The following is a 17,763-nucleotide window of genomic DNA, read 5'->3' as shown; positions in this document are numbered from 1 at the left end:
GCGCTTCAGCACTCTTCAAATTGAAAGCCTTTCCAATGCTATGGTTGATATAAATCAGGCTGCACACAACTCCGATTAAAAAAATACCATTGAAATGAAAACAGATCCTCCTGTACACGAATTCTACGTTCCCCTATATTTTTCAGACTACTCTTTACTACATTCCTTCATCTCTTTCAGGACAGAAACATAAAACTTGTCACAATTTAGTTATTTGTCACTAAATCCCCGTAGGTTTCATGAAAGAAGCCATTAGGAGGAAAAAAAACCCAACCAAACGTATGCCAGGCATATGAAAATGAGCATAATATGAGAGAAGATGGTATTTCACAATAGTTCTTTTCACTGTATGAGTGGTAACTAATTTATTATATAATAACAGACTGCATACACTGATGGCATCTGTATCACAGAATCAACCAGGTTGGAAGAGACCTCTGGGATCATCAAGTCCAACCGTTGCCCTGACACCACCATGTCAACTAGACCATGGCACTAAGTGCCATGTCCAGGCTTTTCTTAAACCCCTCCAGAGATGGTGACTCCACCACCTCCCTGGGCAGCCCCTTCCAATGGCTAATGACCCTTGCTGAGAAGAAACTCTTCCTAATGTCCAACCTGAACCTCCCCTGGCCAAGCTTGAGGCTGTGTCCTCTTCTCCTATCACTAGTTGCCCGGGAGAAGAGGCCAATTCCCACTTCACTACAACCTCCCTTCAGGTAAGAGAGATCTCTCTCTGCATGTGTTTTGTTCCACATGCATGTATAAAGCTAATGTCAAAAAATAGTTTAAGTCAGAGTAAGCAATACCGCTGCTGTAACTAAAAAAATCACAATAGTTGCACACTAACTTGCTCCTAAGACAACTCAAGTTTTTTGGAATTTCTAAGCTCATTCTCTGCCCATTGCAATGTGTTGTCCTAATGACCAGATGGGGAGGCAAAAGGGAACCCCTGATTCTACAGCACTGTTCCTTCATGAATGTAGAAGAGAAAATAATCATCCAAACCAGAAGAAAAAAAATCTGAAGTGAGAAAATTAAAATTCTGTAGAGTCTTCAACATCTTGATGACAATAAGAGGATTTCCCTTAGCAGTACAGACCCCACCTGGAGTACTGCATCCAGTTAGGGGCCCCCAACATAAGAAGGACATGGAGCTGTTGGAGCGAGTCCAGAGGAGAGCCATGAAGATGATCAGAGGGCTGGAGCACCTCTGCTATGAAGCCAGGCTGAGAGAGTTGGGGCTGTTCAGCCTGGGAAGAGAAGGCTCCAGGGAGACCTCATAGCAGCCTTCCAGTACCTGAAGAGGGCCTACAGGAAAGCTGGAGAGGGGTTTTTTAGAAGGGCAAGTAGTGACAGGATGAGCGGGAACAGTTTTAAACTGAAAGAGGGGAGATTTAGATTAGATATTAGGAAGAAATTCTTGGCTGTGAGGGTGGTGAGACCCTGGCCCAGGTTGCCCAGAGAAGCTGTGGCTGCCCCCTCCCTGGCAGTGTTTAAGGCCAGATTTGATGAGGCTTTGAACAACCTGGTCTAGAGGAAAGGTGTCCCTGCCTGTGGCAGGGGGGTTGGAACTAGATGATCTTTAAGGTCCCTTCCAACCCAAACCAGTCTGTGATTCTGATTCTACAACCCATTCTGCTATTTCCCTCATGAGTGTTTTAAAAGAAAGCTTGTGAATTCAGTTTTTTCTCCTTGAGTCTCCATGATAATATTTTTCCTCACTAGTGTTCTCTTTACAGGATGTCCTTATGTTGGTAAGTCCAGTGGACGCAAGTATTCCTCAAAATACTTAATCTTATATATCGTGTCTCAAGGAGGTTAATAATGTTACAGACACAATAACTCATCCTTTTAGAACACTTGCTGACATCTTGCTGAACTGGAATCTGACCAGGAAAGATTTAAAAGGCTTTGCTATGAGGCATAAATTTGTCACATTCATCAGCTAAAAAACAGCAGGAATTTTGAATCCAGAAGAGAAAGGACTGAGGAGAGACCACCAGTATATTTAACTTTGATTGCTGGTGGCTCATCAGACAGCTGCTCTTTCCTTGACTCAGTTCTTGCAAGTCTTTGCAGTACTAATTCAGCAAAGAAGCCGAGCTTCAAATGTTTTGGCATGTCCAGGATATTCTGTTAATGACTTAAAAATAATTCCACAAAGGCATGTGGACAAAATTAAATGTATTCCAAAAAACGATGAGTTATCTGCTGCCAGCTGCTCCTGATTTCTGCTCTTGAAGAGGGAAAGGAAACCTGGGTTGATAAAAGAGTCCCAGAGTATGTATTTCTACCATGACATAAGGCAAAGGTCCTCCAGACCAGGGAGCTGGGCCCGGATGGCAGGAAAAAGGGAGACTGGCTCATTTGCTTGCTTGTTCCTGGGTACTGCCCAGCTCGGCTCTCCAAAGCAGGCTGTGCTCCAAGTAATTCTGTCAATATCTGTAGCAAAGCTCTTTCCTGGAGAGCTTCAAGCTCTACCTGTCAAATTGTGTTACTAGTGACTTATCAGGGCTGTCCCTGCATAACTGGAACTTGCAATTAATAGCTTAAAGGCTGCACTTCAAGAAAGATGTTGAGGTGTTGGAGCAAGTCCAGAGGAGGGCAACCAAGCTGGGGAAGGGTCTGGAGGGTCTGACCTACGAGGAACGGCTGAGGGAGCTGGGGGTGTTTAGCCTGGAGAAGAGGAGGCTCAGAGGTGACCTTAGTGCAGTCTACAACTACCTGAAGGGAGGTTGTAGTGAAGTGGGAGTCGGCCTCTTCTCCCGGGCAACTAGTGATAGGACAAGAGGACACAGCCTCAAGCTTGGCCAGGGGAGGTTCAGGTTGGACGTTAGGAAGAATTTCTTCTCAGAAAGGGTCATTAGCCATTGGAATGGGCTGCCCAGGGAGGTGGTGGAGTCACCATCTCTGGATGTGTTTAAGAAAAGCCTGGACATGGCACTTAGTGCCCTGGTCTAGTTGACAGGGTGGTGTCAGGGCAACGGTTGGACTCGATGATCCCAGAGGGCTCTTCCAACCTGGTTGATTCTGTGACTCAAATATGTAGTTGGTCATCTTTTTCTGTGGATAAAACCAAATATGTAGTGCATGGTAATTAAAAAAAAAAAAAGAATGAGACAATTGAAGCTGTGCTCAAGAAGCTTGGCCACGGAGGCAAACCCAGACCTTTCTCAATACACCAGCACGATTTCCAGCATAGCTGAAAGCACAGCCCATGCCAAACAGCTCTGGAAGTAGCTACCCCAGCCAGGACAACTGAGTCGTGTCAGCACTTGTACCTGGCAGAGATGCACCACAGCCAGATCTACGCTGAGTCCTGTGACAGTGCTGAAAGGCTCTGTCATCTTCTTTTCAAAATGGCAACCGCTCATAGCTCTTATTTCCAAAATCTAAGTAAATCGACACTAATTGCTTCGTTCCTTACAATGTGTGTGGTGCCATACTCACAGAAGCAAGGGAAACTCTTTCAGCTTACCACAGTGTATGCGCTACATTATCTTCCCCACCAATTCATTCGTTCTTCCTCACCATGAGTCCTGCTACGTGTTCACGTAGGGCTGAGCACGGGACTCCAACAAGATCAGAATGCAACGTACCATATAACGTACAAACCCGCTTGCAAAATCCATTCCTGATTTACAAGCAAGGTGCTGGGACACAGAGACATTGTGCCACAGCAAAGAGCACACTGGCACAGCCCACAGAATCACAGAACCAACCAGGTTGGAAGAGCCCTCTGGGATCATCGAGTCCAACCATTGCCCTGACACCACCCTGTCAACTAGACCATAGCACTAAGCAGAACAAGAGCTTCCACCTACAGTCTATTTCAAGTCCATAACATGGCCCAATAATTAGGTTGTCGTTTATGATCTCCCTTTTTAAGAATTTCACAAGTTTTTCAAACAGGTGCATGGGTAAGGATAAAACAGAACCAGGCAGGGGTTTCCTGTCAAACAGGTGCCGAGATCATCGGCAAATTCCAGGAGATGCTGAAGTCACTCCAGAGACAAGTGCCATCACGTATGGCAGTAACGCCCCGCCATAGTTTCGTGAGTTAAATTAACTCTCCCTCTCACCTCAAGACAACACCATGCGGTGTATTCAGATATCACTTCCTTACCGTGACAGAAATGGAACCACTGCGATGGGACCCAACAGCTCTTGCCAGGAAGCACCACCAAAACCAAGACCACCGGTATTATTAGGGGTGAAGAAGAAACTGTGACCACTGGGTGGGCACCGGGACACTTGTTCTTGCATGAAACAACACAAAAAGTACCATCAGCAGGGTGGCAACTACTGGCCAAAACCTGAGCCTTCATTCTGTTGAGGAGGTCATAAGTTTCAAATTATTTCAGCAACAAGGACCACCTACCGCCTCCACCTGAGCACCCCTTTCCTCAGGGAGGGCTGATCCTGGACTACTACGGAGCCAAGATGTTGCCTATCTTCCATCGTATCTGCAGGGCTCCAACCTTAAACGTACAGACACACAAACCAAGCTTTAAAAAAAGCTGTTGTTTCAAGTCAGCCAGAACTTTTATTTGTTGACGTGATCAGTGCCCTCTGTTTTGCTGGCTGACACTTCAGCTGCCACTTTATATTTTGCCCACTCGTAGCAGCTCATCTCCCATTTCTTGTTTTAACTTTCACAGAATCACAGAATCACAGAATGTTAGGGATTGGAAGGGACCTCGAAAGATCATCTAGTCCAATCCCCCTGCCGGAGCAGGATTGCCTAGACCATATCACACAGGAACGCGTCCAGGCGGGTCTTGAATGTCTCCAGAGAAGGAGACTCCACAACCTCTCTGGGCAGCCTGTTCCAGTGTTCGGTCACCCTCACTGTAAAGAAGTTTTTCCTCATATTTAAGTGGAACCTCCTGTGTTCCAGCTTGCACCCATTGCCCCTTGTCCTGTCAAGGGATGTCACTGAGAAGAGCCTGGCTCCATCCTCTTGACACTTGCCCTTTACATATTTATAAACATTAATGAGGTCACCCCTCAGTCTCCTCTTCTCTAAGCTAAAGAGACCCAGCTCCCTCAGCCTCTCCTCAGAAGGGAGATGTTCCACCCCCTTCATCATCTTCGTGGCTCTGCGCTGGACTCTCTCTAGCAGTTCCCTGTCCTTCTTGAACTGAGGGGCCCAGAACTGGACACAATACTCCAGATGCGGCCTCACCAGGGCAGAGTAGAGGGGGAGGAGAACCTCTCTCGACCTGCTGACCACACCCCTTCTAATACACCCCAGGATGCCATTGGCCTTCTTGGCCACAAGGGCACACTGCTGGCTCATGGCCATCCTGCTGTCCACTAGGACCCCCAGGTCCCTTTCCCCTCCGCTGCTCTCCAACAGGTCTGTCCCCAACTTGTACTGGTACATGGGGTTGTTCTTGCCCAGATGCAGGACTCTACACTTGCCCTTGTTATATCTCATTAAATTTCTCCCCGCCCAACTCTCCAGCCTGTCCAGGTCTCTCTGAATGGCTGCGCAGCCTTCTGGTGTGTCAGCCACTCCTCCCAGTTTGGTGTCATCAGCGAACTTGCTGACAGCGCACTCTAATCCCTCATCCAAGTCATTAATGAATATATTGAATAGTACTGGTCCCAGAACCGACCCTTGCGGGACTCCGCTAGACACAGGCCTCCAACTGGACTCAGTCCCATTGACCACCACTCTCTGGCTTCTTTCCTTCAGCCAGTTCACAATCCACCTCACTACCCGATCATCCAGACCACACTTCCCCAGTTTAGCTGCGAGGATGCTGTGGGAGACTGTGTCAAACGCTTTACTGAAATCGAGACAGACCACATCCACAGCTTTACCATCATCTATCCACCGGGTTACGTCCTCATAAAAGGCTATCAAGTTGGTTGAGCATGACTTCCCCTTGGTGAATTTCACTTTTATGCAATGCTTTCAGACATCTTCCAGAACAAAACCTGTGGGCTCTCTTCGAGTTTATTTCTACAGAGATAACTTCATTATTTACAACTGAGCCACAACTTTCAGTGTAGAGCACGCACTCACAGCTTGGTTTTTTGTTTGTTTAAAAAAAAAGGAACACAAAAGAAAAGACAACTAAAATATTGTAACTGATCTGACTAGTGGCACGCTTCACACTGAAAAAAATGTTTTGAGTGAACTTGCCTTTTAAATAACAAAAGTGCTTTTTCTAGGCTGCTTTCCATGTTTCAGTTCAACTGAAAATTTAAACTAGACCTGGCATTTTAATTTCCTAACTGCTACACAATAATGTTCCATCATATGATTGCAAGGAAATTTAAAGAACCTACAGGTTTTAGAATAATTTCCATTAGTTTCATTGAACTTTGAGGCTACTAGAGAAGAAATACAGAAGGCAAAAGATCTCTTGAATTTCTGGATATGTTATTTGTTACCACCTATCAACCAAAACTTCTAGCAGCATCCTTTTGGAAGGTATCTGCTTGCACCACCCCATCTGCTGTTACCAACTTTAAACCTTACACTAAGAAGTGAGTATGAAACACGTTCCATGGACAACTTAAAATGTGACCACAGGCAACACCAAAAGCTGCAGGAACACTGAGGGGTACACAAGAACAAGCAAAAGTGCAGGCAGGAAAGTCCACCGAAGTTCAAGCTTAAACTGGATGTCCACTGTCACTCCACAGGGCAGAGAGGTGGGAGCACCGTTCTCCTGCTCAGACACAGCCTCGAGGAGCACAGCCACAAACCAGCATTCAGGCTCGTGACAGCGTAGGCAGGAATTGAAGACAAAAAGCTCAGAATAAAACAAAGCAAGGCGTGAATTAAATGGGGACTGTGAAAGAGCTAAAAATGTGCAGCTTCTCTAAGCAAAAGCAAATAACAGAAGACTTCCAGATATTTCTGGAAAGCTTAAAAAAAGAGGGGGAGAGACTAGCTAGAGTATTTCCACAAGTGACAGGTTTAAATTATGAGGTAGGGGATGAAATTTAAAAAGGAAACATTACTGGCTGAAAGCCCTGGAAAAAACTTCCTGACCTTGAGGTATTATTGGCTGTGGCACATCCCCCGTGGAGAAGGACCTGCCCGTCTGGAGAGGCCAGCAGAGAGCCTGCTGGGGGCAACCAGCCCCCCTGGTGTGAGGGGGATAGCTTCATCCTGCAGGCTCTTTCCATTTCTGTACTTAAAATCTCATTATAGTGCTATCCTATTTTGCAAGTGTATGATTATACGTATTTGCTGTGTATTTGTTAGCAATTAAGTAGCTGACTGTATAGGAGAACTAATTAATTCCTTAGACTTAATCACAGAGCAAATGTTCTACAGCACTAAAATTGTCAGTCCATCAGCAAACAAAATAAAGCAATATAATTGCTTTAAAATTATGTACGTGACAGATGTCATATATCATTCTATATAATAATTGATAAAGCCATCTTCTGAAACTGCAGCCTTCTTTCATCCTGTTCCTTTGCTGAGAAAGGATTTTTTTTTTTTTTAATTCAAAATATATAACCTATAATGGAAGGTAGTGGAACAGTTCCATTAATACTGTTCCTTTAAACAACAGATAACCCAAGTCCAAGCCCTATATGGACTTTTTATTAATCAAAAATATCTTCACAGTAGGTCAGGTCTTTTTACTTAAGCTTACTGTATTTTGCTTGTCAAGCATACCTTGGGAAACAAGACTGTTATAGGGAGATGATGGTGAGACAACTATTTTCTTCTTCCATAGTTATCAAGTAAATTTACTTATAGACTACTTCATAAAATAACCTCCATTAATATATTGAAGATCAAGGGGAACAAAGCACACAGCCAGCGAAGATAACTCCGTTACCTTTGTCTTTTCACCAATAACATTCCTCTCCAGCTCAGCTATTTTTCTGTTTAGGTGATCCAATATTTCCTTCTCTTTCAGCAGCTCTGTTGTTTCAGATTTCTGTTCCCCATCCAAAAGGGCACATTCCATATCCAACTGGGAACACAAAACATTTTTCAGAAGCAGTCCAGATTAAGAGGAAATCTTGATACACGTTATTTTCTGGAGAAAGGGGAGTGAGCTGGTGATTATTCACAAGAGAGAAACATTTTAAAAAAGAGAAGGGAAAAGTAAGTTCAAAAAGTAAGTTCAAAAAGAGATCACAAATCTGAGAAAAAGTAAAACTGCAACATAAAATACTGCAAAACAAAGTCCACACCAACTTTAGTTTGAAGATTCTTTTTTCCAAAACTTTTTCTTTTCTATCTCTTCTCTCTGCTTCTTCCTGTTATGATACTGTACCAACTCTCTGTGCCCAGGCTCCGTAGGAAACCCTTGTGGAACAGCTGGTTCTTTCCTGTCGCTGATAATTGGAGCAAGCACAACCCAAATGCCTGGCCAGCTTAGTCTGCAACTGTGAGATTCCAGAAGTCAAGAGGCTGCCAACATACCCTTGCCACCGTAAAGCCAGGGAGGTTTGAAAGGAAGTTGTCTCACTTCCTTTCTCTTTAAAAGGTCACAGGAGATACCACCATAAAACTCCCAAGTGACACAAGGTGTTTAGATCTAATGAGTGACCATTAAATAAGCAAGATTGTTCTAATTCCACTGAGGAGTATAATGGTTACAGCTGGGAAACTCTAATCCAAGCATCACATCCATCTCCCAGCTGGGGAAAAATAACCTTCATAGTAGGAGACTGCCAGGTCCGTGATTCTGTGCTTAATCCTGGTGAAAAAGCACAGAACATGAAGGCTACAGACATCCATGAGCTCCCAAGGACTTGCTGAACCCACCAGACTTATGCTATGTAGACATACCCAGCCAGCAAGACATTTAAAACCAAAACATATTTCATACCTCTCTTGAGGATTCATCCATCTGGTCATTTAAATCTTTGATCTTCTGCTCAAGTTCTTCCAAGTTATTTAGTATTACTATGCGCTCCTCCTCCAGCCGACCAAGCTCCTGCTCTCTTTGCTCATCACTTGTGCATTCTGGTATCTGCAGTTGCACGTTACAAGAGATTCATTAGAAAAAAAAGAGTTAAACACTGTCTTTCCTTCCCCATTTCATATTATGTTCATTTCACACAAGTACTGCTGGTTTTGAACTCATTACATATTTCATATCTCCTATATTGCTATTTCTATATTTAGAAGGTGTACAAGAGAAACAAACATGATACTTTACTTCCAGGCATTGGAAGTAAATACTATACTTAACACTAAATACTACTCATTCTACAGGAATTATTAAAACCTAACCTTTGGGAATACTTTACATGCTGTGCTATTTAGGTTGTAAAAAGCCATTTTTTCCCTTATAAAAGTAATGCAGATAGATGAAGGTGCTTTTTTATGTACATTTCAGCTGTTCATATAATAAAAATCAGGAGGTAAGACAGGGCATTTTTGTAACCAGCCATTAAGGGCAGCTTCTGTAAAATAAGGACAAAAGTTGGTTAACACTGATCTCAATTTTAACACAGTTGCTTGTTACTGTTTTGCTCAGGGCTTAGCAGAACACCCTTTACAATGAATGAATGAATGGTATTCCTTGATTAGCATTAGTAATCCTAGCAGGAAAGCCTCTTTTTGTCCGGTATCCTGTTTGGATAATGCTGACACAACATCTTCGATTTCAACTGCCTAATAAGGATTTAAAATAGGATCTCTGACTTCCACGAAGAAAGCAACAAATGGGAAAGAAAAGCGAGACCACAGTGACTTGTAAGTGAAATGACTTACTACCTCTTCAACACAGAAAGACCAAGTAAAGCCACAACAGCACGTTTCTGTTGAACATAAGATCATACTGAAAGACTCAGCAGACAGATTCCCAGAGACATACCCCTTTATAAGATAAAATGTTCTTCTGTCACACCTCTCTACTCTTCTACACATACATACTTCTATTGACTATAAAAATGTAAGTAAGTTAAGCAGAGGCTAAATACAATTACAGAATCACAGAATCAACCAGGTTGGAAGAGACCTCTGGGATCATCAAGTCCAACCATTGCCCTGACACCACCATGGCAACTAGACCAGGGCACTAAGTGCCATGTCCAGTCTTTTCTTAAACACCTCCAGAGATGGTGACTCCACCACCTCCCTGGGCAGCCCCTTCCAATGGCTAATGACCCTTGCTGAGAAGAAATGCTTCCTAATGTCCAACCTGAACCTCCCCTGGCCAAGCTTGAGGCTGTGTCCTCTTGTCCTGTCGCTAGTTGCCTGGGAGAAGAGGCCGACTCCCACTTCACTACAACCTCCCTTCAGGTAGTTGTAGACTGCAATAAGGTCACCTCGGAGCCTCCTCTTCTCCAGGCTAAACAACCCCAGCTCCCTCAGCCGTTCCTCGGAGGTCAGACCCTCCAGACCCTTCACCAGCTTGGTCGCCCTCCTCTGCACTCGCTCCAACACCTCAACATCTTTCTGGAAGTGCGGGGCCCAGAACTGGACACAGGATTCAAGGTGCGGCCTCACCAGTGCCGAGTACAGAGGGACCATCACTTCCCTAGACCGGCTGGCTACACTGTTCCTAATAGAGGCCAGGATGAAATCATGGCCAGGGTGAATCATTCACTGGCTGCTAAGTTGTATGATCTCCCAGATTAATTCTCACACCTGACCCTCCTAACTGTGGCCCCTGCCATGACAGCTGATTCTCAGAGGAGGATTTCAAGCAGTCAGACCTGGATGGTACTCTTTCCTCCTACAGGGCGTTACCTTTGGTGTGATGCTCAGGTAGGACGATTCAGTGGCATCCTTCAGGAAGCTGGGAGCAGGGAAAGGCGGAGGCTTCGCACTGTCGTTGCAGTGCTCGTCGGCTCTCATCCCTCTGGAGGAGAGGAACGCAGCGGTGCCGCGACTGTGGCTGCTCAGCTCCGAGAAATCCGAATCGCTCGCAGATGATTTCAAGTGGCCTCTGAACCTCGTCTCCAGACTCATCTGGGAGTCTTCGAACACCGAATCCTCGTCGGAGAGCTGAAGTTTTTCGAGTTCTTTGTTAATTTTTTGAACATCAGCGACTGTTGTAGCTGCAGCGGGGTCACTGTCAGATTTAGAGTATTCTGCGCACAGGTTGAGGATCGTCTCCAGCCGCTGTCGTTCCTAGATTAAAAAAAGATACCAGCACTAAGCGTCACGTGTGAGCTGAAGTAAAGATGAAGTTAAAAAAAGTCTGCTTTTTTTTTTTTTTACAGTGAAGGATTAAAGTCTGCCAGTTCCATGTATGTGTCTAACACTTAGAGGTAATAAAGATATATATAAATACAGTGCAAGACGAAGAATCAAAGTTAACACAGAAGAAGAACTTAAAAAATTAAAAGTACATTTCACATAAATAAATAGCTACTTAAATAAGATGTCCTAACACTTATTTATCTTCCCAATGTAGAAAATTTTAATATTAATATTGTTTATTCAGGTTGCTGTAACCATACCCCATTTGTATGTACACACATCCAGCAAGCTCACTGTATAAATCACTAATTCTTCCACTTTACACTTATGCTATACTCCTACCAAGGTGCAAAATATCGCACAGATTTTCCATGAACTCACTCATTCCTGCCTTTTTTGGATTTTCTGTTAACTTTGATTCCCTTTTTTTGGGAGAGAATTAGTCCACATTCTGAAAGACACAGTTTTAGAACCATCAACAGAAAAATGAGGCATCACATATAAAATACAACAGCTGTCAAATACACAGAAATGGGGGAAATCTTTATTTACCAGTTAAATCAAATACCCTATGGATTCATACCAACATTTCAAACTTGAGAATCTGAATAGCTGTGCCAGTTTAACCTGACATGCTTCAAGTTGCTATAAACATTTAATTCCCGAAGGATTTCTCTGTCTCTATATAAAAAGTATCAGCAAGCTATATTTGTTTTATTTTTACTGTATGCATAGCTTCTTGTAACTTCTATTTCAGATGAATTTTTTTTACCTTTTCATTTTTAAGAGCTGATGTTTTTATGTAATCTCATGTTTCTTTTGCTAAAGAAGAAAAATAACGTAAATAAAAAAATTGCTTACCATAAGCCTATTGAAAATTCTGCTGGAAAAAAGACCACGTGAGAGTTCCATGCTTGGCATTAATACCTGCACTAATGATCTCATTTCTGATTTCTAGGAAATCCTTCTTACTTTTCGTAGTATTTAAAAAGAAAGCCAAAAAGCCCCAAACCTCAGCCTCCTTCCCCAGGAACCGCTGCAGATGTATTTGCTTTCGAAGCTCTACCTGTCATTCCATTTGCAAAGCAGCTATTTCTGAGCTGTGCCCAACAGCAAGTGATAACGAGGATCAAGCAAAGCAGCTCGGGCAACGCACACTGCCTGACCCTTCCCTGCAGCAAGCCACTGGGGTTTAATGAAGATTTAACACTGGTTTACAAGCACCCAGCTCTTTATACAGCTACCAAGAGATTACCTGGTTGTATGCACCACACATTCACATCACCCCGCATCACCCGCAGTGAAGAGCTGCGTTTCTGAGCTGGGAACCCATCTCAACCCACCCATTTCCAAGCACTACCCAACCGAGAGAGCACCGCGAGACAGAAGTTTTGCCTTCGGGTAGCTTATTCCCAGGTTCCCACGGCAGGTTTCCTCTGAAGCCTCCTGTAACAGCACCAGCAGAGACCAGCTGCCGAAATAACCGAGCCTGGGGCAGCCGTGGGGCAGTAATCGGTAGCTTGTATTTTCCACAAAGTGGGTCCAGCAGATTCTGCAGACATTCTTCAACCCCAAGCGATTGACATAATTATAACTCCCCAAAGCCTTGTTCCCTCCAGGCAACCACTGCCAGACCCTAAGCCTCTTCCCTTACCCCTCCAACGCCGCTATCCTCCCGCTTACTAAGTCTTTTGGCCATGCAACCCAATTCCTAAAGCGCTGTGCAAGCGCTGGCTGGGATCGCCGGTAATTACGCAGCTCTCCCTGTTGTGACAGCACCAGGCCTGGCCCTTCCATGCAGTCATCGTAATGGTTATGGATGGTTATGAAGTCCCATCCTTCCCTGCACCAACAGGGTCTATCAGGTTACCCCATGCCAAGCCTCCATCCCTTCAATAATAATAGGAAATGGCAAATTTCAAAGCGCAGCCACGGCCCGGCCTAGCCTGTGCTTAGGCCCTCACTGCAAACCTGCCCTTTGCTCAGCAGTCAGGGGAAAAAAAAAAAAAAAGGAATTCTTTTTTCCCCAAGTCTCAGATGCTCAGGAAAGCTTAAAAATTGCAGGAAAACCTCTGCCAGTCTTCAAAAAAAATCCTGATGAACGTTCAGACACATCACAGAAATGTTGGCATCTCTCACGTCTATTTTGACGTGTGCCGAGAGGCTTAGGGACAGGAAGCTCTGTGGTTATTTTATACGCTCTATTCTCATCATTTCATCTTGGCCAACTCATGCCAGCTCCAGCACACCTGCATTTAACTGTTTCCAGCATAAATTTCTGAGTCAAGCAGCGAGCTAGGAAACCAGCCCTGCAATGAAAAATACAAAAGCAGCAGCACGTGGAAAATCCAGTCAATGATTTGGCAAGAAACACCACACAAGTTATTTGTGACGCTGAACACAGCAGGGGGGAAAAAAAGTATGTCAAAAGAAGGAAACTGGTTTAAAATTGGCTCTGGCAGGAGGGAAGTGCGTTGAATCAAGCCTTGTAGTGTCTTCCCCATAAAATGTCCTTTTTAACAGACTAAAACATCTCCAGGTGTTTTCAGTGGATCTCTTACCTGCTGTGAAAAGGGGTACACAAGTCTTGTGCGCTTTCTGCCTGAGCAGTTTCACCCCTCCTGGCATTGACAAAACTACCCACCACCTATGGATGGCTGCAAGTTTAGGTGCTGAAGGAGAAGGGTGGTTTAAAGGGGTAATAACCCTCTTCTGTTATTAACAGTGATGTTAAGAGACATCCCTGGCACGCTGTAAAGAAAAATATCCCAAAATAGCAGAGATAAATAACCTCCCACTTTGTTAACAGCAACCACGTCAGTGACTCTTGGATTTGTTCATCTGCTGTGTCACGTGTATGAACTTTACAAACGCGTGGAGGTGATGCTGGATCTAGATATCAAGGCAAGATTCGGTTAATCAGCTGTGGCAAGCAGGAAGCTTTTTAGATAAGTGTCATTAGCAACTGGATAACCCCAGATCTCATTAAAATTACATTTGCAGTCCATCCTTTGTGACTGATGCTAATGAGAATTATGGCTGGGGCTCCCTTTGCCTGAAGAAGAGGCTGTTGCTCTTTTCAGCTACCAAAGAACAGCACTTTTCTACTGCTGCTCTGTAAAAACCTCACAGGCAGGCAAACAACCAGCTTCACAGCAAAAGCTTGGAGCAGCAGCTAGTCAGAAAGGATGGAGGGGAAAGAGGCAGAGAGACCGGGGAAGAGAGCAGCAGGAACTCCCCAAACTTGCTTTCTTACAAACACATTCAGTACCCCATGGATCAGAGGCAGGAGGAAGGTTTCTCTTTCCTTCCTGCATTTCTAAGGAGCTGGTGATTTCACACCTGCCAGATACCAAGAAGCTTATTTCAAAGCTAGACTTTAACTGGGTCTGAGAACCACTCACCGACTGTTCTTCCCCTTCCCTCCAGTTTGCACCAGTTTCTCGCTCCAGCCTTATTTATTTTCAGTCCTTGCTTTGCTATAGTTAGTCTTTTGGCTCTGAGGTTACTGCTAGCAGCACAGAATTCAGAAAAATCGCCCATATTTCACGTCCGTTTCTCACAGGCAGCCTTTCACAGAGGAGGCACCTGCACAGAGAAATGCTGCAGAGAGACCACCTCAGCTCAGAGCAGAGAGCCAGGCGCAAGGACCAGGCTGGCAAACCTCATCCTCGCCTTCCTGGTACAGGCACAGAAGAAACAGAGCAGCAAAAGCAGAAGAGATCAGTGGCATGGGGTAGAGAGAGCCTCCAGGGAGGAATCAAGCAGGCTCTGCAGTTAGCTCTGGTATCTGCAGGCAGGCAGGCTCCTGAGGAAACGCTGTCGGCTTCCAAAATAACAGCCTGTGCTTGTGAACTATCACCTCTCAGCACCCAGAAGCACAAGCCCATGTTTTCAGCAAAGCACTTCTGTGATTTTCACAGAATCACAGAATCAACCAGGTTGGAAGAGCCCTCTGGGATCATCAAGTCCAACCATTGCCCTGACACCACCATGGCAACTAGACCAGGGCACTAAGTGCCATGTCCAGGCTTTTCTTAAACACCTCCAGAGATGGTGACTCCACCACCTCCCTGGGCAGCCCCTTCCAATGGCTAATGACCCTTGCTGAGAAGAAATTCTTCCTAATGTCCAACCTGACCCTCCCCTGGTGAACCTTGAGGCTGTGTCCTCTTGTCCTATCGCTAGTTGCCTGGGAAAAGAGGCCGACTCCCACTTCACTACAACCTCCCTTCAGGTAGTTGTAGACTACAATAAGGTCACCTCTGAGCCTCCTCTTCTCCAGTTTTGTTCAGAGCAGTGCCCTTTTGCCCCTACAAGTACCCACGCAGATGCTCCTTTTCAAATCACGCTGAAGGCAGGAGCCTGAAGGAGCTCCAGTGCAGTACTTAAGTTCTGTTAGATGAAAATAGTCTCCTGAAATTGATTTCTTCCTGGCCTGTATTGTTCGTTTGCATAAAACGTATAGCTGCAAAAATTGAGTATATGTAATCCACGCTTTAGATTATTAAAGATCCCACAGAAATCCCAAGCACAAATACAGGCTGGGCGGAGAATGGATTGAGAGCAGCCCTGAGGAGAAGGACTTGGGGGTGATGGTTGATGAGAAGCTCAAAGTGAGCCGGCAGTGTGTGCTTGCAGCCCAGAAGGCCAACGGTGTCCTGGGCTGCATCCCCAGCAGCGTGGCCAGCAGGGCGAGGGAGGGGATTCTGCCCCTCTGCTCCGCTCTCGGGAGACCCCCCCTGCAGTGCTGCGTCCAGCTCTGGGGCCCCAACATAAGAAGGACACGGAGCTGTTGGAGCGAGTCCAGAGGAGGCCACGAAGATGCTCAGAGGGCTGGAGCACCTCTGCTCTGGAGACAGGCTGAGAGAGCTGGGGCTGTTCAGCCTGGAGAAGAGAAGGCTCCGGGGAGACCTAGCACCTTCCAGTGCCTGAAGGGGCTACAGGAAAGCTGGAGAGTGACTTTTTATAAGGGCATGGAGTGACAGGATGAGGGGGAATGGTTTTAAACTGAAAAAGGGTAGATTTAGGTTAGATCTTAGGAAGAAATTCTTTACTGTGAGGGTGGTGAGACCCTGGCCCAGGTTGCCCAGAGAAGCTGTGGCTGCCCCCTCCCTGGCAGTGTTCAAGGCCAGGTTGGATGGGGCTTGGAGCAACCTGGGCTGGTGGAAGGTGTCCCTGCCTGTGGCAGGGGGGTTGGAACTAGATGATCTTTAAGGTCCCTTCCAACCCAAATCGTTCTATGATTCTACGAAATGTTTTGGAACACAATTAAAACTGAATGTTCCTGAACATTTACTGAGTTGTCAGCATTAATTATACGCTGCAGGGTTTTTTTTATCCTATGATACGGCACTTGTTCATTCAGTAAACTAAATTGATGTTAAGTAGCTTTTCTGTAACACTATAGAGACTGTCAAATATCCGTGGTGGGAAAAATTACCTTGATCCAGCCTTTGTCTACTTGGCTGGGGTTCCTGTAAGAGGTAAGTCACACTTTTATGTACAGCTTGGGTACTAAAGGATCTATAAAAAGACATGCTGCCAAAATAAATTCATAAATCATGTATATGAGAGTTTTCCAAGCTGTATGGGAGGTAACTACACTGTAATGCACCGATGCAAACTAGGCAAAATATTCTGTATTATTTCCTACTTGCTGAATAAATGTAATGAAATTCAGTGTTCTTCTGAGTGTGAAAAAGTGGACTGTGGAATAAGCTCCTCGAATTTTATTATTGCTTGTTCGGGCATTGGTCATATAAGCTGAAGTATCTCCCAGCACAATTCCTGGATCTCGTAAAACTTCATTAACAAGCATATGTTCACGGATCCATACAGACAGCTGGACCATGGAAGGTATCACGCAGATCCTGCACGTGTGATTTTTAAGTACCTACCACCATCTAGAGGAAATACATTGTACTGCCTAAAACCCAGCAGCAGAAAATCAAATTCAGTGCTATTCAAATGAGCGGGCATCAAACAAAACAGATGGCCTTAATATCTGTCTGACTACGTTGCCCAGTGCTTTTCCACTCCCAACCTCCCCCCAGGCTGAAAAGAAAGACTGCCTTTCAGCTCCAGCAGCTACCACAGTTGGGCTTTTATCTCAGATAGGAAAAAAAATAAAGAGATTTCCTCTTAAAAAAAAAAACAAATTCAATAGCTAGCTGCATGTCATTGAATATTCTTAGATCACATTGTGATTCATCATTCTTTGTTTATAAGGCTCCTGGGCTAGTTTCAGCAATAGCTGACTCTGACTTCTACTTGTGTAAAACTTGTATAAACATCCCTACGCCAAGATGCAATGTCCGGTCAGCTGGGCTGGAGAGGAAGCAGAAGCAGATTGTGACAGAATCACAGAATCAACCAGGTTGGAAGAGCCCTCTGGGATCATCGAGTCCAACCATTGCCCTGACACCACCCTGTCAACTAGACCAGGGCACTAAGTGCCGTGTCCAGGATTTTCTTAAACACCTCCAGAGATGGTGACTCCACCACCTCCCTGGGCAGCCCCTTCCAATGGCTAATGACCCTTGCTGAGAAGAAATTCTTCCTAATGTCCAACCTGAACCTCCCCTGGCGAAGCTTGAGGCTGTGTCCTC

At 44.9% G+C, this 17,763-nt stretch overlaps 1 protein-coding gene across 7 annotated transcripts in view; it reads right to left on the bottom strand.

The window, feature by feature from the left end:
- Nucleotides 1-17,763, bottom strand: part of PHLDB2 (pleckstrin homology like domain family B member 2) — a 73,096-nt gene that overhangs the window by 37,081 nt on the left and 18,252 nt on the right. For all 7 annotated transcript variants that reach the window (XM_068424943.1, XM_068424944.1, XM_068424946.1 and 4 more), the window contains exons 4-6: nt 10,697-11,080; nt 8,826-8,969; nt 7,824-7,961 (exon numbers count right to left, since the gene is read on the bottom strand). In XM_068424943.1, coding sequence (XP_068281044.1) covers nt 7,824-7,961; nt 8,826-8,969; nt 10,697-11,080 — 666 coding nt within the window. The remainder of the gene's footprint in view (nt 1-7,823; nt 7,962-8,825; nt 8,970-10,696; nt 11,081-17,763) is intronic.

The sequence above is a fragment of the Nyctibius grandis genome, chromosome 2 (genome assembly GCF_013368605.1).
Source record: "Nyctibius grandis isolate bNycGra1 chromosome 2, bNycGra1.pri, whole genome shotgun sequence".
Lineage (NCBI taxonomy): Eukaryota > Metazoa > Chordata > Aves > Nyctibiiformes > Nyctibiidae > Nyctibius > Nyctibius grandis.
Note: the sequence above shows the minus strand (reverse complement) of the source record. Positions and strands in the feature narration are given on the sequence as shown.